At 38.9% G+C, this 24059-nt stretch overlaps 1 protein-coding gene across 2 annotated transcripts in view; it reads left to right on the top strand.

The window, feature by feature from the left end:
* LOC127656854 (ras guanyl-releasing protein 3-like) overlaps positions 1–24059 on the top strand; it is a 63938-nt gene that overhangs the window by 26011 nt on the left and 13868 nt on the right. The window contains exons 1-6 of one of the 2 annotated variants that reach the window (XM_052145373.1): positions 5168–5308; positions 8964–9182; positions 10914–11021; positions 11232–11289; positions 21807–21938; positions 23343–23490. In XM_052145373.1, coding sequence (XP_052001333.1) covers positions 9113–9182; positions 10914–11021; positions 11232–11289; positions 21807–21938; positions 23343–23490 — 516 coding nt within the window. In that variant the 5' untranslated portion in view covers positions 5168–5308; positions 8964–9112. Of the gene's footprint in view, positions 1–5167; positions 5309–8963; positions 9183–10913; positions 11022–11231; positions 11290–21806; positions 21939–23342; positions 23491–24059 lie in introns of those variants that run through there. The other variant, XM_052145372.1, reaches the window with a different exon arrangement.

Here is a 24059-nt window from a genome sequence, read left to right as displayed (position 1 = left end):
TGTTTTATGTAGCACCATGGTCCTGGAGAAACGTTGTCTCGTTTCGCTGTGTACTGTATTAACTGTATATGGTTGAAACGACAATAAAAACCACTTGACTTGATATGTGACGTATTGGGCATTCAAATTTCATTTAGTCCCAGACTCTGTATTTTGGGCGATGGAACGATTATCATTATGGGGGATAAACGCATAAAAAATTGGGTTCTGACCAGTGTTGTGATTGGTAGGCAGGTTATTTTAAGGGGATGGAGTGCCCTCATTTCCGGATTGGTGTGTGAATATGGAGAGGGTGGCAGCTTTCGAGGAGGTGTCAAATAGACGGCTGGGGTTTTGGGATTTGTTTGATAGGAAATGGGGCAATTATTTCGTGTTTTTGGGGGACTCTCGGGGAGGGGCTGTGGAGAGAGAAGTTTAGTTTTAATTATGTATGATTATTATATTTTGTTTTTAGTTTTTTGCGTTTGTTTTATGTGTGTATTCTTATATGTGACCACAGTGGTGTTCGTTGGGGGTCAGTGTGGGGGAGGGGCAAATGTGGGGGTTACATTTTAAATGTTGATTCAATATATATATATTGTTTTTCTTTGTTATATATCTATCATAACAAAGTCGAGTTCAAAGTCGAGTTCATTCCATGTGGGGGTTGGTCTCCGCCAAGGCTGCGCTTTGTCACCAATCCTGTTTGTGATATTCATGGACAGGATATCGAGGCGTAGTCGGGGTGGGGAAGGTGTGTGGTTCGGTGGGCTGGGGATCTCATCGCTGCTATTTGCAGATGATGTTGTCTTCATCGGTCCGTGACCTTCAGCTCTCACTGGATCGCTTGGCAGTCGAGTGTGAAGCAGCTGGGATGAGGATTAGCACCTCTAAATCTGAGGCCATGGTTCTCAGCAGGAAACCGATGGAGTGCGTACTCCAGGTAGGGAAGGAGGTATTGCCCCAAGTGAAGGAGTTCAAGTACCTCGGGGTCTTGTTCACGAGTGAGGGGACAATGGAGCGGGAGACTGGCCGGAGAATCGGGGCAGCGGGGGCGGTATTGCACTCGCTCTATCGCACCGTTGTCACAAAAAGAGAGCTGAGCCGAAAGGCAAAGCTCTCGATCTACCGGTCAATTTTTGTTCCTACCCTCACCTATGGTCATGAAGGCTGGGTCATGACCGAAAGAACTAGGTCACGAGTACAAGCGGCCGAAATGGGCTTCCTCAGAAGGGTGGCGGGCTTCTCCCTTAGAGATAGGGTGAGGAGCTCAGTCATCCGTGAGGAGCTCGGAGTAGAGCCGCTGCTCCTTTGCGTCGAAAGGAGTCAGTTGAGGTGGTTTGGGCATCTGGTAAGGATGCCCACTGGCCGCCTCCCTAGGGAGGTGTTTCAGGCACGTCCAGTTGGGAGGAGGCCTCGGGGAAGACCCAGGATTAGGTGGAGAGATTACATCTCCACACTGGCCTGGGAATGCCTCGGGGTCCCCCAGTCAGAGCTGGTTAATGTGGCTGGGGATAGGGAAGTTTGGGGCCCCCTGCTGGAGCAGCTGCCCCTGCGACCCGACTTCGGATAAGCGGTTGAAGATGGATGGATGGATATATCTATCAATAAATAAAAAATATTAATTGAAAAAATATATAATTTTTTTGTCTAGTAATTATTTCTGTCGTAGGAGAAAGGTGGATCAGAATTTTGTGAGAAATCTGCAGTTTTGTGTTGGAGACAGAGGTATATATATCTGTTTTACAGATTAATCCGTCCCAATAGTGGAACTTTTTGGAATCATTTATCTGCAAAAATCTATGCCAGTAGTTTTTTCATAATTTCATATTTTCAAAATAAAGAGTCCCCCGATGTGTTTCAGACTTGTTTATATTTAAAGGATGCACCAAATCTTTTTTTCAGTTTATTATTGGGATTTTGGTTGAACAATAAACCACAAATGGGATTTTGTTCATTTTGGACTCTTTTTCTGTGCCCGCTTTAATAAGAAATGTATAAGAACTTTTTTGACATTCTATATATCTATTTGAAAAAACTATCAGCCAATTAATCAGTTATCAGCCTTTCACATTAGCTTACTTATCTGTATCGCCAAAATCCACTATCGGTAAACCTCTAATTGGAGGGGTTACTAGATGTTTTGTAAGGGAGTTTTACATACCGTAATTTCCGGACTATAAGCCGCAACTTTTTTCCCACGCTTTGAACCTCGCGGCTTAAACAACGACGCGGCTAATATATGGATTTTTCCCGCTTTCAAATTTTATTTAAAAAAAAAAAAAAAAAAAAACATTCTGTGACGTGCTCAGTTTTTTGGCGGCATGAAGCTTTCATTAGACCAATGAAATTGCCGAACGGGTTAAGGTCAAACAACTTTTTTGTTTACTGTTTAGATTAAATCGAGCGTACTCAAACTTCCCATCATTCTGATTACGGTAGTCATTTTGTCACCCTCAAGACACGGAGAAATGCATATGATGCTGCTTTCAAGTTGAAGGCGATTGATCTGGCTGTTGGAAAAGGAAAAAGAGCTGCTGCACGGGAGACGTTGGAAACAGCAGCGTGATGAATTGACTCAGTGCAAAAAGACAACTAAAGCTGAGGCTATTCAACTCCGAAGGAGATGACTTCAATGGTTTCACGTGCACAAGAGGAGGAAGATAGTGACCGATGAATTTCTTGCTAGGCTACTGTTTACTGCTAATTTTTTTATTTTTTGTTACAAGCCGTGTGTGGCAGCAGGGGCGTGGTCAAGCGCCCGTCCGGCAGAGAAAAGCGATAAGGGCGCTTACACCTGAGCTAATGTCTAGCACCTGTGTCTAATTTCAGTAAGCGTGGGGAGAGCGGCATAAAAAGGTAGCAGAGAGAGAGTGAGTGAGTGAGTGAGTGACAGACAGACAGACAGACACACGTCAGTCTAGTGTTGGCGCATAGAAGTCCAAGAATTGAGAAACTTTATAAAATTGATTGTAAACATTGCTGTGGCCATTAAAAGCCTTACCTGGAACGTCAAGTGCCCTGCTTCACGTGTCCTTCTTGGGAAAACTGGCACCAGTGTGACAGTTTTCAGCACTTGATGTAAGCGCCCTTACCGCTTTTCTCTCCCAGACGGGCGCTTGACCACGCCCCCGCTGCCACACCGTGTTTCGTTAAAGCCTATTTATTTTTGTTACAAGCCGTGTTTCGTTAAAGCCTGTGTAAAGTTCATTTGTTTCAATGTACCGGTACGCACCTGCGGCTTATAGACAGGTGCGGCTTATTTATGTTCAAATTAATTATTATTTTAAAATTCAGTGGGTGCGGCTTATATTCAGGTGCGCTTAATAGTCCGGAAATTACGGTAGTTTCCACAGTTTGAGCCAGTTAAAAACTTTTTTGAAAGATTTCAAAACTGTTAAAAGTTCATTGCCATGTCAGCGTTTCTCATTCACCCATTCAAGAATGGGAAGGTCACATGACTGTGGCTTGTGAAAAAGCATTTCTTTTCTTATGGACTGATTTTAATATTTGGTATCTTTATATCAGGCATTTTACTCTCATTCAGAGTGCATGGGATTTGAACAGAATTGAGATCACTCTATATATGAGATGATACTGTCTGCTTAAAAGTCATATAGAGACATTCTGTGAACTCTGAGGGTCAGTTGGTGGAGTTTGGGTCTGATCAGCTGCAGACCAGTTCACTGAGAATTGAATGATTTAATCTCACACACATACTCACAGATGTAGAGGGCAGATGTTTCTTTTGCTGCCAGAGACAGATACATCTGCCACATCTGTTCTTTACTGAGTCAGTCTGTCCTCCTTCTCCTCTTGTCTCTATTTAAACATACCATTCATTATTTTTCTTCCTCAAATTTCCTTTGTTTGTTTCCCGTACTGTCATGCACTGTACCTTTTTTTTTTTTTTGGACTCATTCCATGAATACAATACTATACGGTGTCCTGTTACTTTTTTTTTAAAGCAGCAGATGCACAAGTCCCAGTAATGGAAAACCTGTCCATATCAGGACATTTCTAGGCCTGAAAAAATCTGGGAAATTTGTACAAACTTAGAAGTCATGGAACATTGAAATTTCCATGGTGATTATAAATGTTTTTCTCTTTTTCCTCTGCATTAAAAATATCTCATCACCTAGATATTGATGTTGTGTTAATAAAACTTGCTTGCAACCATAATAGATGTCCGATATGTTAGAAAACTGTCCTCTTGAGACAATGAATATGTCAAAACTGTCTATTGTAACAACACTATTAAAACAAGTATATTTTACACTATATGAAATACCATTCATACAATTTTCTGTCTTGTTTATCACACTACTTTGTTTTAATGTTTAACCACAAATTCTTTCATTTAGTTTTTTTTTTTTTTGTTGTTGTAAAAAATAAATAAAATAAAATAAATATTTCAGAAAGTCACACATGACCAGCAGAAAGTCAAAAATTACCAGCCCATTAAAATGTATATACATTTCACATTATTCACTTTCCCCAGCTCTTCTAGGAATAACCTCCTCTTGAAGGTCTTCCCCTGGTTCCAGCCCTAGTTCCATATAGTTGTAGAACATCTGGTTACTTGTGACTTTTGACCAAATTACACTGAAGGATATTTGAAGGTAATTCTGACTTCATGTTTCACAATTGCATCTTTATTAAGTATCTCACAATTGCGACTTTAGATCTCATAACTACAAAATAAACTTGCAATTGCGACATTATTTCTTCTGATTACGAGATATAAGCTCACAATTCTGACTTTTTATTTCTTGCCATTGCTGGAAATAAAGTGACATTTTTTGGTTTGTTTGTTTTTGCTTTTATATATATATATATATATATGAGGCAGAATCCGGCTTCCATATTTCAAAGACCCTATGCTAAAAAATAAAATAAAAAAGTTTTTAAGAGTTTCAGGTCCTATGCTTACCCAATTCATGGAAAGTACCACCTCTCTTTTTTCGTCTCTAAACTCCAATACACAGGACGCACATGCTTACTGAAAGTGTGAATTAATCTCATCCTCACTCTCACTCTCCCTCATTAACTCTTTCTCACTCTTCTCTCCCATCAGTATTGTCTTACTCTGTCCCCTGTTCATGTTCTGAGCCCTTCTGTCACTCTGATTGGCTGTGATGTTTTGTCATATGGCCGTCTGATGTGTGTCTGTATTTACAAACAGGCGTGGGGGACAGTGAAATCAGCTGATCTCAGTCTGTGGTGCTACACAGAGTTCTCCATTCCACATAAACCACAGCAACTGTAGGGAGTTATATTTCAGAATTACACCAGTGCCTGTGTCTGATGTCAATGTGAAGAATCTATGGTAAGAGAATAAGGGAAATGTGTGTCTTTGGCTTATCTTGGCTCTAAGATTCTTCTGTGACACATAGAAAGTGTCTTCAATCTGAGTTCACTCTGCATGCTGTTCAGATTAACATATTCAGAGTCCTCGCTTTTCTCAATGAGTAATTCTTTTGCACTCTTATGGGCTTTTTCAGCTCAGTGGGTTTTAAGAAAATATTAAGTGGTATTTTAAGTGGTGATCTTTGGTTATGGACATCCTTTTATCACATTCTATGTTGCACTAATAAATCACTAGTTGTTGTGACCACAACATTGACAGACCTGAAAAGAACTCACATTGTTACTAGAAAATATGTGCAGTTCCCTAAAATAACCAGAAAACTAAAGAGGTCAAAGTCTGTTTAAGGGCATTTCAGGGTCTCAGAGTCTAATCATTTGAAATATTTACTCTGTTCATGTTTGGCAGATTAAGGGATAAAAATGTGAAAATTGTGCAGACATAAACAGAGAGATGGAGCCGATCTGAATTTTGAGAGTGCTGTCATGTGAATTCATCAAAATGAACTGAAATTTAGGAACTGAAACATTGTCTAGGAACTAAATCCAACTGCGTGTACGTTTAATTTAATATGACACAAGAAAGCCCTGTTGCTGTTATACAAACACCATTTGTCCAATCAAATCAGAGGACCGTAACTAACCTTTTTATAATATGAAATCTCTAACGGCTTATCAGTATTCTCTTGTTTGGCATTTGTTTGCTTTGTAGATAATTTACTTTTTCACTGAGAATAATTTAGTCAGTTTTATCTTAAGTTATAAAGTGATAAATATATGATAAATATCTCATATTTTGGATTCATATGATGGTTGTGTAACTGCGGTATCTGTTTGTGCGTGTCAGGACAGGTTCCTACGTCTGCACTTATACTCACAGATGAATAGGGTGAAAATGAGATAAGTATTTATAACCACAGCACTGGTACCTTCATCTCTTTGGTCAGGGAGCTCTTTTGGGTGCATGTGTATTTTAAAATGCTTTTCATGTGAATATGTTGAACCATCTTTGCATGTTTGAAGCATCAAAATTAATTGATTTTTGTGAGCAGCTGCTGCACTTTTGCAGTTTTACACATAAGATTAATGATAAACTAATATGATAATGATAGACTGATAAACAGCTTAATTTGCTGGTATCTGTGCATTTTCCAATATCTTTACCCATTTTTAAACAGAACTGATTCCAAAATACATCGACAGCTTTTGCGATAACACTGGAAAAATTACACACATCGCTGTTAAATTAATCTTGAGTAAATGTTGTGTAAAATGGTTGTACATTTAATTTCAACAATTCTGTCTACGTCTCATTTGATTTGACTGAAAATTGTTTTTTATAATAATTGCCCCAAAGAGTTCTCTAGATATCGGTTTGGCATTGGCCAATGAAAACCCCATATAAGTCGACCACTAATCAAGATCTCTCATGTAGATTCCTTTATATATATCATAATTTTCCTTTTTTCATCCCCTCAGTTTCAGGAGTCATTTATAACATCATGAGAGGGCATCTCCATGAAAACGACAATGCATTCCAAACAAAGTTATTGACTGTACTGCAGGTACCTCACTTGACCTTGTATGTCACACTTGATGTGTGACACAGGGACTGTTTACCATAAAATATCAAAATGTAGGCCGGATACCCCTTGAGAATAATTTGACCCTTCACCTTGTCACAAGCAGCTAGTTAAAGGTGCTGTACATGATTTTAGATGTTCTATGCTCCTCGCTCCCTCTTTCCAAAACCCTGCACTCCAAAGATACCATTTAAGCTTTATTGCGGCCGACATCATGCAGAAACAAAATAAATCAGCAGAAAAATAGCAACCTCAACTGACAACTGTTATGAACAACATGACATAAAAATGGCAGTAATCCTCAATAATTTGCCAAAACTACAATACTATGATACATGCAAAATGATTGACAGGTCCAAAGCGTCAGAGACCGCGGCCCGCGGACACATTTTTTTTTTCTGTTCCCAGGGACTGGTGTGATATCTTACCACATTTATTTCAGTAATATCTTTCAGGGACTAGGACAAATTTTGCATTCCTTTCCATGAAAAAATTACTTATAGCACCTCTGCACAGGCATGTTTCTTGGTGTAATTGCTAAAGTTGATGTCCAATATTTGAAGTGTGTAGGTTCATTTGTTTGTTGATATTTTTTGATCATCTTGAAAATCTGTGGTTTTTAACTGGTCAGGACCCCGATTTTACAACCCAACAGAGTAGCAACCTAATAGAGTTGCTACTAACCAAATTAACAAAAATATTCTTAAATTCAAACATTGAAATATATTAATATCACCATGGACTGCATAGGATCGACAATATGCAAACTTTTTAACAAGACATTAGGCTGAATAAGATAATTGACAATTTTGTTTCTTGAATTTTGAAAGTTTCTTGCTCACGATGAGTGGCAGTCCATAATCACTAAACCATGTTTATCCTCGCTGCAAGTTAACTCGTACCAGGCCATATTTATTTTATTTTTTTTACCTTATATAGATTTGTTCATGGTTTTCGACAAAGAGGGAATGTTAAGAAACCTGTCCATGATGGCATCTGCGTAATTTTCGCTAGCTTCTACCTAGTGACAAATCTAGAGTTTGATTGGATGCGCAGCCTTTGAGGTCAACAACATAGGAAATGTTTTCTTTTTCATTTTAAAAGTGGATATTAATTTTGCTATTCTAATTATGCATTACTATATGGTTATGCTATATGCTATTCACTACACTGTTCTACACTGAATTAAAAATAAACCTGAATCTAAAATTAATCTATTAGCTATTTGTGAGCAGGAATACAGACCTACCCTGCCTGCTTTGATTACATGGATCAAGTGAACATACAGGAAAAAACACATGTCATCTGGAAAAGTGATGTACAGTAAACAGCACATCACAACACAACAAAAATAAAACACAGCAGTAACAAAAACTAGGATGTTTTACAGGCAGGGCAGAAGGCTAGTTATCTACACACACCGTTCATAACTGTTAATGAGTTATGTAAGCTTTAATCAGGTAGAGCATGTCCAGTTCAGTGGGCCAGAATGATGTAATGCCATCTGCGTAGAATCGTGATCTGCGATGTGGCATCAAGCAAACAGAGTTCCAGTGAGAGATGAAATATTGATAGCTGCCATAGTGAGTTCTGAGAAGAATCAAACAGTTCATCATTCCTAAAGGCCTGTGTGACATGGTCATTTAGAGGGAACGATAGAGGAAGGCTGGGTAATGGATTGGGGAAAGAAAGATAAAAAGACAAAAGCTCTGTCCAGTCACACCATGCAATATTAAGATGCAAACTAGAAAGTGAATTAATTATAAAGCTCCAGATCCTTAAGGTGAGGATTTGAATGGCTTATAAAATAATATTTGTTAGAATTGTTTGCTATTTATATGTATCAGTGATTATAATGGCCTTATACTTGAACTAGATTCCATCTATTTTATTTATTCTGTTTATTACAATTGCACTCTCACCCAAAGCACCATTACACATGTACACAGTTCCTTGTAAGTGTAACTTCCTCAGACGATAAACCTGATTATGATTTTTGTTGATGATTTTTTGTATGTTTGTTTGTTTGAACAGTGAGACACGGAGTCAGCCATTCACGTGCTGAGGTCATTGAGCAAGATTAAACAAGAGGTGGAAGACAGGGAAAGAGAGAGTGAGAGAGAGTGGCTTGCCGGATGGCAGAAAGCTAGATGTCCCAGTGAGGTCAGGTGTGACAGGAGGTCATGGGGTCGTTTACACTGGGGAAAGCTGCTTCCCTGGAGCAACTATTGGACACCTGCATTCATACATTTGGTGAGTGACCACCACAGGAGCATAACACCTGCTGTGTGTCAACATAACTTTACTAATGAATACTGTATAATAAAATAATGATTGTTGAGCAAGAAAACAAATATTCAGTTATTGATAATTATCATTCATTGTAACTGACTTCTGTCAAGTTAAGGTATAGTTCATATATTGTTTATATATATCAAGTTGAAAAGTGTAAAATATGTCTTGTTTAGATTCAGAATTCATGACACTAATGAGCTAACACGCTACATGGCCCTAATATGCGTCGATTACACTCTTCTATTGTAATTTATGATGACACTGATACTACAGACAAAAGAATGAATGAACGTTACATTTATATAACCCTTTTCTGACACTACACTCAAAGTGCTTTACACAATGAACACAACCACCACTAGTGTGTAGCATCCACCTGGATGATCGATGGGAGCCATAGTTTGTCAATATGCTCACTACACACCAGCTATTGGTGGAGAGGAGAGGGTAGAGTTATAGAGCCAATTAATGGATGGGGATTATTAGGAAGTCATGATTGATGAGGGCTAACGGGGGGAATTTGGCCAGGACACGGGGGTTACACCCCTATTTTTTTCAAGAAGTGCCCTGAGATTTTTAATGACCACAGATAGTCAAGACCTTGGTTTAAAATCTTATCTGAAGGACAGTGCCTTTTTACAGTATAGTGTTCCTGTCACTATACTGGGGCGTAAGAACCCACACAGAACTCATGGTGAGCACCCTCTGCTGGCCTCCCTAATACTTCTTCCAGCAGCAACCTTAGTTTTCCCCATGAGGTCTCCCAACCAGGTACTGACCAGGCTCAACCCTGATTAGCTTCAGTAGGCAACCGGTCTTGAGCAACAGGGTGATATGGCTGCTGACAAATGGTTATGGAGACATGTCTTACTTTGGGCAGATGTGTGAATGGCTTTTGCTGCAGAGGTCACATGAGTGAATGGGCACTTGAGAGTATGAGTACATTTTATTTCATTTGTAGACTAATACAACAAACAAAACCAAAAAATAACATGATATTGTTCTTGGAAAATTAATGATCGTACTGATGTTCATGTTGACTACTGAATAAAAAACGTAAACAAAGTAGTAGGTTGAGCTTCAGGTCACACCTACCGATGACGTGGACCAATGGCATCAAGAAGGTGTTTAGCAGCTGGTTAGTTTTCCTAAAACTAAAAGTTTGCCAGATCGAGCTGTTGCGAACCACCAAAATGAATGCAAAAACACCTTTTTTTTGGCCAGATTTGTATCTAAATTACATCATACCCATTCGTCCTTCAATTTCATATGCAGTATATCTGGACCTTTAGTCACCATTCACATTTTACATACAATTAATGTAAATGATGACTGAGCATGTCATTGCCTAAAATTCTGCATAAACATCTCCTTTCAATAAAGAAAGACATACTGCTGTTTATGCCTTAATGGATTGCTGTGATTGAATGTGATTATTGACTAATGCAATCGATTCTCATTGGTGATCATTAATGTCTTTAAGCACTGTTGCATCAAGTTAACAATGAGACATATTAATGACTGATAACTGCCATCCCTGATCATGCTTATTTGATTATTAACAACATTGAGCAGTACAAGTATTCATCCATATTATTGATGGTTCACTGATATTATCAGACTGTTCATATCAATAATAATATGGACCTTTCTTTCTTTTAATATCTTTCTGTCATTTTCTATTTTTAGATGATGAAGGAGATTTGCATGAAAACCAGCTTCCTCGAACCCTTCTACTGATGCATCGCTGGTATGTGTCGTCCACCGAGCTCGCTGGGAAACTTCTGATGATATATCCTGTGTGTAAATGTTTGTTTGCCTGTGTGTGGGTAAGTGTGGTGTGATCCAGACCAGAGCCACTGCCCTGGCTGTATAGAAGTGTGTGTGCGTGCGTATGTGTGTGTGTGTGTGAGAGTGTGTGTGTGCGTGCGTGCACACTCGTGTGTGTGTGTACAGTACATTTATACCTTAGCAAATTTTACACCCCTTGACTCTCTATCACATATCGTGACTGTCGAGGAGATGACTGTCAGCGGACACGACTGAAGATCTGTTATTTAATGAGGTAAATGAAAACAGCTTCCGTTTAATGAGATAAACAACCCATTTATCCCTTATGAGATTCCTCCTCTGAATAAATTAAGGTGTTTATTTGCATTGCTTGGCAACAACCTGTGGCAGAACATGTCGTGAGGAGGCTATTATTTGGCGTTTTCATTTTTATTATTCTCCTTCTGTTCTTCCTCTTTTTCTTTGGGGGCTGCGTGACTGTCGCCTGCATTCAGAGTGAGGAGAGATGATGTCACAAGGACAGACATCGCTCCTTCAGATGGGCGCTTGCCCACAGTGGGCATTTTGTATTTTACCGGATGGGTCGGAGAATGATTCACTGTTTTTTCCATCCATTATTCTCCATATATCTCCTCAGACCACCTTTCCCTTCTTTTCTATTCACTTCTATTGATTAATTCTATGCCTGTCAGTTTTCAGATGTATCACTACACCAAGACTATTTTTCTACCAAATCAGGATTTGTTTGCGATTTTACATAAAGATAAAAAAGATTTTAAAGAAATACTTTGCTCACTTTCCAAATAACATACACGTTAGCTCTGTCCAAAACCATGTGAGCTGCCTTGCTGCCAACATAGATAGCTGTCTTTTAAGGAAGCATCTTAATCATCATGGTACCTCATCAGTGATTTATTTGAAATTTGAAATGTAGGTAGCAACTCTGCATGCCACACAAATGGCATTGCATAAACAACTACATTTACAGTCTTGTTCGTTCGTGATCAAATTATGCTGTAGCTCAACTGATGTTGCACAAATCCTGAATAACATGCAAGTTGTTTCAAAAGTGTCATTGAAGCATTATAAAATGATGTGGTTGCTTCAGCATGTGCGTTTTTCTAGTCACATTAGCTTTTTATGACAATAGCTTTTTAGGTTTAGCTGTAAGGGTTAAGGAAGGGAGGTAGGTTTTGTTGATTTAAAACTCAGTATACCATTAACCTTGAAAACCTAATTTGTTTGGTAAAAAAACAATATTCACTTTTAGCGCCAGTCAGTGGACATTAAACGTGATATGTGTAAGGAGTCACATAAGATCATTTTGAAAAATGGCACCACAGTCATGTAATTGTTATGAGATCAGGCTCAATTTGAAATTAGCATGTTGCTAAGCTAACAGTGCTATACTGTAATAACCTTAAATTACACATATATTGGGTAAAAAAAAACAATTTTAATTACTAAAAACTTTTTTTAATGATACGTTTCATTATTGAGAGAAATATGCTTTCTATATCGATGTTTCTCTTGCCTTGTCTGTCATCTTGGATTTATTTTGGCTTAAAATTCATGGAGCTCATTGCACTGTATATATGTCAAGAGTTAATACTTCTTTGAACGGTCTTTGTATCGGAAATGTGCCTATGATGCCTTAAAATACTGCCTCTGTGGGCAGTTCACAAGGTTTTGGAACAGAGCTGTCAGAGGAACTTATCAGTGTACATTTTGAGATGCTGTATCAAAGTTATATGCCTGGTGACCTTTTGACCCATGTTCTCAGTGGTCTCACGCATACAGTGTATTCAGAAAATATTCAGACCCCTTCATTTTTTTCACATTTTGTTATGTTGCAGCCTTATGCTAAAATGCTTTAAATTATTTTATTTGTCACATCAATCTACACTCCATAATGACAAAGCAAAAAACAGATTTTTGATAACTTTGAAAAAACTGAAATATCACATTGACACATGTATTCAGACCCTTTGCTATGACACTTGAGATTTAGCTCAGGTGCATCCCATTTCTCTGGATCATCTTTGATATTTTTCTACACTTTGATTGGAGTCCACATGTGAATAATTCTATTGATTTGACAGGATTTGGAAAGGCACAAACCTGCCTATATAAAGTCTCAGCTTAAAATGCATATCAGAGAAATACCAAGCCATGAGGTCAAAGGAACTGCCTCCAGAGCTCAGAGACAGAATTGTGTTGAGGCACAGATCTGGGGAAGGCTACAATGTCGTCTGTATTGAAGGTTTCCAAGAGCACGTTGGCCTCCATAATTCTTAAATGGAAAACATTTGGAACAACTATTAATCTTCCTAAAGCTAGCCACCTGGCCAAATTGAGCAATTGGGGGAGAAGGACGTTGTCAAGAAAGGTAACCAAGAACCCAATGGCCACTCTGGTTAAGCTCCAGAGATCATGTGTGGAGAAACTTGGAGAAGGACAACCATCACTACAACACTCCACCGATCTGGACTTTATGGCAGAGTGGCCAGACAGAAGCCTCTCCTCAGTAAAAGACACAAAAAAAGCTCTCAGACTGTGAGAAACAAGATCCTCTGATCATGATAAAATGAATATTGAACTGTTTGGCCTCAATTCCAAGCGTCATGTCTGGAGGAAATCAGGCACTGCTCATCACTTGTGCATTACCATCCCAGCGGTGAAGCATGGTGGTGGTAGCATCATGCTGTGGGGGTGTTTTTCAGTGGCAGGGACTGGGGGACTGGTCAGAGTTAAAGGAAAGCTGAACGCAGAAAAATACAGAGATATCCTTAATGAAAACCTGGTCCAGAGCGCTCAGGACTGCAGACTGGGCCAAAGGTTCACATTTCAACAGAACAATGACCCCAAGCACACAGCCAAGACAAAGCAAGAGTAGCTTTGGGACAACTCTGTGAATGTCCTTGAGTGGCCCAGCCAGAGCCCGGTCTTGAACCCAATCAGACATCTCTAGATGTTACAAAGGCAGGAGAAGGCAGACGAGGGGTGAGGATCTAAATGCATTTTTTTATTGAAAGATGAAGAACAACAAACAAGACAGGAACAAATTAAACGTCCACAATGGGAAAATAAAACCAAAACACGAAAACATCCAAAGAGTACACAGGCTGGGGAAACATCCACAGAGGGCAAAGGTAATGATAACAAACACATCCAAGAATCTACATTCAAACATTCACCGACCGACAGGGACTGAACAAACAACGGGCTTAAGTACACAGGGAGAGTGATGATCAAACGAGACACAGGTGAGAACAATGAATGACAGGTAATGATGAGGGAATTATGGGAAGTGTAGTTTACAACAGTTGACAAGTGAAACACGGGGCAGACAACAGGGGATCGTGACACTGGAGAGATCTAAAAACGGCTGTCCACATCCAACCTGGCAGAGAAAATCCCCAAATTCAGGTGTGCAAAGCTTGTCGTTTCATACCCAAAAAGACTTGAGGCTGAAATCGCTGCCAAAGGAGTTAATGGTCTGATTACTTATATCAATGTGATATATCAGTTTTGTTTTGTTTTTTTGTTTTGTTTATTTGTCAATAACCATTTTTATTGATTCCATTCACAAAATAAATAAACATAACAGAAAATATGGAATCAAATGATATACATTAAGCCCCTCCCCCCGAACATTCCCATACACAAACACCCACTCCAGTGGTCACAAATAATGAGTTCATTAAATAAGAAAAAACATTAAAAAAGTATACTTTCAAAAAACAATAAGAATACACATACACATTTAAAACTACAAATCCCTATCCACTGCCCCTCCACGAGAACGCTCCAAAAAAAAACAAATATCTATCCCACTTCCTGTTAAACAAATCCCATTTTCCCAGCCTGTATATCACCTCCGTTAATGCAGCCTCCCCGCCTATCTCTTGGCACCACTGCTGAAATGAGGGTGCTCCAGCCGACTTCCATCTCCTAAGAATGATCTATCTGCCGATCATAACTCCGGCTAGGACCAAACTTTTTATATGTCTATCCCCTATATTAATGACCACCCATCACCTAAGATACAGAGTCTGGGGCAAAATATAAATTGAGTGTCCAATACAATATCCTAGACCACACTCTCTCCTCCAATACCAAGTTTAAATCTTTTTCCCATAATCTCCTATAAGAGAAGTTGAAGCTCCATCCACCAGACTCTGAATTAGCAGGGAGTAATACACTGATGCCTCATGACCTTTTCCAAAAGTAGTAATCACCACTCCCAGAAAAACTGATAGGTGATTTTTTAGGTGATTTATTCTACTCCCAAAAATAGCACAGAGCAGGTGGCACAGCTGTAAATACCTAAATAAATAAAATCTGGGAATCCTAAAATGTTGAACCAAATTTTCAAAGGATCTCAACACTCACAATCCACTCTGACCAGCAGAAAGGGAACTTATTAATGTATAATTTGGGGTTCAGCCATATGCTCGAGGCAACATTTAAATAAATGTCTACCTGTTAAATACAAAACCAGGGAGAGGCTCTCTCTGGTGGAAGCAACCTATGAGCCAAATGTCTGAGACTGAATGCATAATAATACAATAAAAACTTGGGTAGGCCTAGTCCACCTTTGTCAATCGGCCTATGTAACGTATTGAAATGTAATCTGGGATGTTTACCATTCCAAACGAAGAATTTCACTATGCTATCAAATTGTTTGAAATAAGAGAGGGGGACATCTACAGGGAGAGATTGTAGCAGGTAGTTGAATTTTGGAATACAATTCATTTTAATAACATTAAACTTCCCAATCATAGATAAATGTAATGAAGCCCACCTGCCCACATCACTCGAAAACCTTTTTATTTAGGGGTCAAAATTAACTCTAAGTCAGACAAATTTTCTGGGAATAAAAGGCCCAAATACTTAATGCCCTGTTTGGGCCACTGGAAGGTGTCCAGCTGAAAAGCCATTACTGGGCAGTAAGCTGTCAGAGCCAAAGATTTGGATTTAGACCAATTGACTCTGTATCCTGAGAAAAGGAATCAATAATTCTGTGAAGGGAAGGCATAGATATTGTGGAGTTGGAGACCAATAATAAAATATCATCTACATAAAGCAAAAGCTTATGCGTCATTCCTCCCGAAACCACCCCTGGAAAAGCATCTTCCTTTCTTATCCAACTGCTAATGGTTCCAGGGCAAGACAGAACAATAATGGGGAAAGAGGGCAACACTGCCGGGTGTCCCTTTCCAGAGTAAAATCATTTGAAATGAATCCATTTGTTTGTACCGCCGCTACCGGGTGTCTATAAAGTAAGGTAATCCATCCAATAAAAGTATTCCCGAACTCTTATATTTCCAAAATCTTAAAAAGATAATCCCATTCTACCATATTAAGAAACTTTGTGTCAAGTGAGATAGCAGCTACCGGAGTCTGATCATTCACCACTGACCACATAATATTGAAGAAACGCCTAATATTATCAGAAGAGCTGCCGCCCCGAATAAACCCCACCTGATCTATATGTATAAGAGATGTCATAACTTTATTTAATTGGTTAGCCAAAAACTATTTTTTTTTATCCCCCTTTCTCCCCAATTTGGAATGCCCAAATCCCACTACTTAGTATGTTGTGTTACTCACCCACTACTTAGTAGGTGTGGTTACTCACCTCAATCCAGGTGGCAGAGGACAAGTCTCAGTTGCCTCCGCTTTGAGACTGTCAATCTGCACATCTTATCACATGGCTCATTGTGCATGACACCACAGAGACTCCGCACATGAAGGCTCATGCTACGCTCCGTAATCCATGCACAAATTACCACATGACCCATTGAGAGCGAGAACCCCTTATCGCGACCACGAGGAAGTTACCCCGTGTGACTCTACCTCCCTAGCAACTGGGCCAATTTGGTTGCTTAGGAGACCTGTCTGGAGTCACTCAGCACTCCCTGGATTCGAACCTGTGATTCCAGGGGTGGTAGTCAGCGTTAATACTCGCTGAGCTACCCAGGTCAAAATGTTTGACAATATTTTAACATCTAGTTGGATCAGGGAAATTGGATGGTATCCTTTTGAAGAATCAGACTGATCCAGGCTTTCCATTCTTCAATGATTCTGTTTAAACTTCTAAAAAAAAGTGGAGCCAGTTCTCTAGCATAAGATCTAAAATATTCAGCAGCAAAGCCATTTGGCCCCAGAGCCTTGCCTGTAGACAAGGCCTTAATTACCTCACCAAGCTCCTCCAAGGTAATCTCAAAATCAAGAGAATTGTTTTGCTCAGTCGTCAGTTTTGGGAGTTCTAATGGTTCCAAAAAGTTGCTGAGATCTTCTTCAGTAGACAAAGACATGGAACAATAGAGATCAACATAGAATTATTTTGAAGCCTTATTAATATCAATGAATGAGGTAAATATTTCCCCACCAGCAGATTTCATTGTAGAAAAAGACTCTTTGCTATATATATAGCCAAAAGCTTCCCTGCTTTGTTCACTGACTCATAGTATGACTGTCTTGCCTCGAATAGCCAAAACTCCACCTTCTGCGACAAAATAGTATTATATCTGTATTTCATTCGTGTAAATTCTCTGAGGCCATCAGACGACATTCGGTGCTTCAGCTCTGCCTCTGCACTTAATATTCCCTTCCAACTACACAAGTTATTGTGCTTTGGATGATCCGATCCCTAAGAACCACCTCCCAAGCCACGCCCACAGAGGATACTTAGGACCAGTTGGTCTCAATATAAACATTGATTTAAGCCTTTAACAATTGTTGGAATTCAGGATTTTGCCAAAGCGATACTTTAAAGCGCCAACTATATGATTTCCTTTTCACCATATGTGGCAACACCTCTAAACTCACCAGGGTGTGATCTGAGACTAAAATGTTTCCAATTGAGCAATCAACAACAGATGAAATGAGGGACTTAGATATATATAAAAAACTATTCTAGAATAAACCTTATGGACTTATTAAACAATTTATTTTCCCTAACAGATGGGTTCAAAAGTCTGCAAATATATGTAAGACCAAGATTTTTTACACATCCTGTGAGGGTGAATGTTGCTCTAGGGGGCTTACACACTTTTGCTTCACTATGATCAAGGACTGAGTCCATCAATAGATTCAATTCTCCTCCCAATATTATATCATGAGGGATACCAGCAGCTTGCAACATCCTTTTAAGACCTATAAAAAGCCCTGACCATCAGCGTTAGGTGCGTAAACATTAGCCAAAATAAGACTTTGCCCCTGAGTTACAGCTAAAACTATAATGACTCTTCCTAATTTATCTTTAATCTGTTTGTGAGATTTGAATTGTAGATGTTTACTTATCAGTGTAATGATTCCCCTGCTCTTACTTGAGCCAGCACTAAAGTAAACATGTCCACACCATCTCTTCCCAAATTGTTCAGCTTCCTGCGGGGAAAGATGCATTTCTTGAAGGAACACTATATCATATTTCTTATGCTTAAGAAGAGAAATAATTTTCCTTCTTTTTATGGGGTGCCCCAACCCATTCACATTCCATGTGGAGAGAGACAATCCACTCATATTAACATTTGACACTTTGACATATTAGAAAAAATAGATTGTGTGTCAAAAACAAAATGATAAACACCACATACCAACATTAGTGCAACAATCAAACCCCAAACTTCCCCCCGTACCAAACAAACAGAAAAAAGAAACACATGTGCATTAACCCCACGCATGACAGCTCCAACTGCCGTCCATCCCTCTAAACTCCCCGTGACAACTTTGCAGTTGCATTGCTCTGTGAGACAGAATTACACAATAAAAGATCATCTATATAATAAAAGCTGTGGCTCAGTAAGTAGAGCGGGTCGGCCACTAATCGCAGGGTTGGTGGTTTGAATCCCGGCCCACACGACTCCACATGCCGAAGTGTCCTTGGGCAAGACACTGAACCCCAAGTTGCTCCCAATGGCAGGCTAGCACCTTGCTGCTAGGTGGAACCATCACAAAAAGAAACAAAGAAAGGTGCTCAGTTTCCTCGGACAGTCAAGTGAATATTCAGTGAGTTCATCCAATTGGCTGCAACATGTGTACCACAAAATAATGTACTCACTGACTTTATAAAGGAAATCAATTGATGGGGACATGCAAATGTTTTATGGCCATCCTTAGAATCTACTCTCAATTTGGCTGAGAAGATCAGTGCAAAAGCGACCTTCCATTGATATAAGAATTTCTTGCATTCCTTGAATGGATCACGTTTCTCTCTTGTTGAATTTGCAAAGTCTGAGAACAAGAAAATTATTTGGTTCTTCCAAGAAAGCCTTCCTTTACTCTTTGCCTCGTGTAACACAAGATCTTTATTAGATGATCTCAGAATTTGGCCAGAATTGATCGGGGCCTGTCTCCCTCAGTGGATCACCGAGCTGAAACCCTGTGAGCTCGCTCGATTTCCATTTTATGGCCTGTTATGTCAAGCAGACTTGGAAAGAGCCTGTCCAGGAATTTCACCATGTCCTGACCCTCTTCGGCCTCAGGAATTCCAACAATACTGACGTTATTCCGCCGGCTATGGTTCTCCATGTCCTCCAACTTCTCCCATACATGCTCCAAATCCACCTTGGTCTCTAGTGGATTAGTAGATAATTACCTCTCTGATGACTCCAGATAATCTATCCATTTCTCGACATCCCCCACTCTTGTAACCACCTCAGTGAATTTTGTTTCCATGGCAGTGATCGATTGACGTATTACAAGCAAAATCCTCCAAGTCAGCAACGACCTTCGTCAGCATTGACGAATTGCACTGTTCAACATTTCTTGCAGAATTTCCCTAATTTCTAAGACCAAAACAACTCCCGGTCTCAGGGCCTCCATGGGGTGTTAGTTTGCGCACTTAAGTGTCTTTTAATATTTTCAGAGTCAGAGGAATTTGAATTCTTTGACATATTGTCCTCCTAGAACAGTTATGGAACAGAGTGTATCAAATCTAACCAGTTTATGACATTAATAGTGTTAAAACTAGTGCTCAGAGCTCACAATTCACACCTCGCATGGCGTCACGTGATTCTCCCTTTTAGTTTTTTCTTTTAATAAAGTTGTCAAAAATAATTTTTTTGCTTTGTTATTATAGGGTATGGAGTGTAGATTGATGTTATTTACATTTTTTATTATTTTATTTTTTTTAAGCATTTTAGCTTTTTGCAACGTAACAAAATGTGAGAAAAATAATACTTTCTGAATGCACTGTATGCATGGCTACACACATACAAGCACCCTTGGGTTATTGCCTCCTAATTGCATGATGTCACTCTGACTCATGCTGGGAGCACATTCCAGTTTGTGTGGGTGTGTGTGTGTAAGCGTGTATTTATCACTTTGTGGGGTCCAAATGTCCCCATAAGGATAGTAAAACTCGAAATTTTTGACCTTGTGGGTACATTTTGTCGGTCCCCATGAGGAAAACAGCTTATAAATCATACTAAATTATGTTTTTTGAAAATGTAAAAATTCTGAAAGTTTTCTGTGAGGGTTAGGTTTAGGGGTAGGGTTAGGTTTAGGGGATAGAATATAAAGTTTGTACAGTATAAAAACCATTATGTCTATGGAAAGTCCCCATAAAACATGGAAACACAACATGTGTGTGTGTGTGTGTGTGTGTGTGTGTGTGTGTGTGTGTGTGTCCAAAAAAAAGGAAAACTAGAAAAACAATGTGTTTTTGTGTCGGCAGTCAAAAAAATCTACATAATTAATGATAGAAGACAAACTGCATGCATCTGATATAAATACACTTCATCCATTTCTTTCTCCAGGGGCTCAGTGAGAGTCACCTTAACATAAAACATCACAAAATGAAGGTGGTCAGTGTTTTGTAGACCTGCATCCTGCGGGGTGGAAGTAACCATGCTTGATTTGAAAATGTAGCCTTGAGATGTACTTAATATATCTGATCAGGCTGGAGTTGTTGCTGTTTTTCAGAGGATCCACAGGAAATCAACTCAAATAAACTGACCTGAAGACGATTGGACTTAAAGTTTATAAATTGTGTGCAAATGATGCAAGTTTCTGAGTCCAGTTTTCACTGGACAAATGGATGATTTGAACAAACACTTAAAGTACCATGCTATTATTATATATTTTTTAGACATGGTTCCATCATAATGCCAATGTTTTTGGACATTTGTACCGTGGTAATTTTATGGTACTTTTGTGTCGGCAGTCAAAAAAAATCACGGAGTACCATGTGAAGATATATCATAAAAATATGGTAATCATTCAGTACCATGGTTTGCATCAAACTACCATCTGATATCATCACTGTACTATTGTACAGTACTTTTTTGTAAATGTAGTTTAATTTAATAAGCACAAATATAAAAAATAAAAAAAATAATATTTGCAAGGTTGTGAGTAGTTTCCATGTTTTGCGTTTGTGGTCTAGACAGACTGTGCTTCAAGGTCACAGTTCTTTTTAAGTAAATGCGGTTTGATAAGGTGTTTGAACATTTTCTCATGATTGCAGATTCAATACCTGTCACTATTCAGCATTAAACATGGCACTCTGAGAAGTCCTTATATAAGCTTTAGTTTTATTCTGATGTTTATGATGTGATTGCACAAGCAAGCTGCACTTACTATAGCAATTCATATACGTTATTTTGATAATTCTAAATAGAATTTGTGAAATCAAAATCAGGTATGTTATTTTTTTATAGAAACATTCTCTCAAATAAAGAGAACCATTTGGTGTACATATGTACTGTATTCAGCCACAAGTTCATGACAGTTGTTAAACCTTTTTTAATCTGTTATAAACTGATCTGTACGTGTGCATAGGTACTGGATTGTTGAATTCCCTGCAGAGTTTGATCTGGATCTGGGTTTGATCCGTCTTACAGAAGAATTCCGAGATGCAGCCGCTCAGCTTGGTGGCGATGAGCACATTAAACTACTTGATATTTCTACGATGTAAGTGTCATTACAACACAAAGACATACAAGACATGCCTGTGTATCTGCTCATAGCATGTCAATCATTGACTGTGTCATTACTATTGACCTATTTGGATTTAATCATGAGTACTATTTTGATTGCGATGAAAATGTGTTGTTATAAATTCAGGTATGACTTTTTAAAGAATAATAACTTGTCACTAATGAGCATGTGATCTAATCACTGAATCAAATTGCGTCATGAAGCATTAGGCACCTGTTGCTTGTCCATTGTCAAAATTTTAGAAAGGTACTAAAAATGTTACACACGATTACCATGTGCTTGTTATGTTGTGATGTGATTTTGGCAGGTGTCCTGACATATCTGAGTAATGAGGCGAAATTAAAATGTTTATTTTTAGTCCATACTATGGCTATCTGAAAGGGAAATATATAAGGTTCATTCTCTGACTATTTTATTTTATGAGGGTTGTTGAAAAATAACGTCTAATGTTTTTTTTTTTGTGCAGATTTTTTCAATAATTTTGAAAAACAAGGTTTTAGGCATACATTTTATACAGTATATAGAGGAATGTATAGTGCTATAACTGGTCACATTTATTTTAAGATTCCCACCATTTTTATCAACCTTTAGCTTTTTTTTGCAGTTCACTTAAATTGTCCTTTGGTGTAACAAATGAATTTTTCATACAAATATTCCACATTTGTAGTTTTTAAATTAAAAAATGTATATTTTTAATTTTAATACATACTCTATATTAAACATAGTTTCTCCATTCATGTGAGGTCATAAAACTGAAACTGTCACAAAACACAGTTTGAATCCAGGGCGTGCTGAGTGACACCAGTCAGGCTTCCTAAGCAATCCGGTTGCTAGGGTGGGTAGAGTCATGTTGGGTTATCCTCTTCGTGGTCACTATAATGTGGTTTTCGCTCTCAGTGGGGCACGTGTTGAGTTGTGCGTGAATGCCGCAGAGAATAGCGTGTGCCTCCACATGCACTATGTCTCCACGGTAACGCGCTCCACAAAGCATGTGATAAGATGCACTGATGGATTGTTCAGATGCGTATGCAACTGAGATTCATACTCCGCCACCCGGATTGAGGCGAGTCACTATGCCACCATGAGGACCTACAGCACATTGTAAATTGGGCATACCAAATTGGGGAGAAAGGGGAGAAATCCCCCCCGAACTGGCAGAGCATGGTGCTAACAATAGGTTTGATTGTTGAAACACACATGGGGATAAAACATTATGCATATACATTGAGTGCAGTATAAGTTTCTTTGGATTAAAATATCTGCCAAATGCATAAATGGCAAAAAATGCCCTGAAAGTAATTCCAGGAGAACATGTGTAAAAACACATGGATTTTATAATGGATTTTATAATGATGCACTAAATGATTATCTCTGCAGTCCTTCATATGACTGGATGCGTAAACTGACTCAGCGAAAGAAGCAGGTGAAGAAAGGAAAAGCATCACTACTGTTCGATCATCTGGAGCCCATCGAGCTGGCTGAACACCTCACCTTCTTAGAGTACAAGTCCATCAGGAGGATATCGGTTAGTGTGTGCTGTGGAAATGGAAAAACAGAGTGTTGCTTTCACCTGGGAAGGCCAGCAGCTGTAGAGAGCTTACGTCAGTGAAGATAGTGTGTGTGTATGTGTGTGTGTGTGAGAGAGAGATAAAGACAGAAAAAAAAAAAAGAGTATGCATACAAGAGCACACATTAGTTCTCTTATCAGCTCTGCAGTCCCCCGCCCCCCCAATTGCCCTGCATTGTTATTCTTAGCAGCTAACACTCATATTTTTTAGTGAACAAACATCCTTCCTTTATCTGTTCCTCCCCCCTGTTAAAGACCCCAAGAAATCAAAACATGTGGCTTTTTGTCCATGTCTCTATTCTAGGTTACTCTTAAATGCTGATAAAAATAAAGTCTTTTTCTTTTAGGAAAACAGATCAAAACTGTTGATGAATTATCTATTACTAGGCTACACAGATTTTTGTGCAATCAAATGCTCTCTAGAAAGAGAATGTCCGCCTTCAACAGACAAGAAAGTAGCAAATCATGGTTCATGGCTGTGATGCAACTAAATCCTATTGGCTATTTAACAAAAAGGGAAGAGACCT

Source organism: Xyrauchen texanus, chromosome 16 (assembly GCF_025860055.1).
Source record: "Xyrauchen texanus isolate HMW12.3.18 chromosome 16, RBS_HiC_50CHRs, whole genome shotgun sequence".
NCBI lineage: Eukaryota > Metazoa > Chordata > Actinopteri > Cypriniformes > Catostomidae > Xyrauchen > Xyrauchen texanus.
This window is presented reverse-complemented; position numbering and strand designations above follow the sequence as displayed.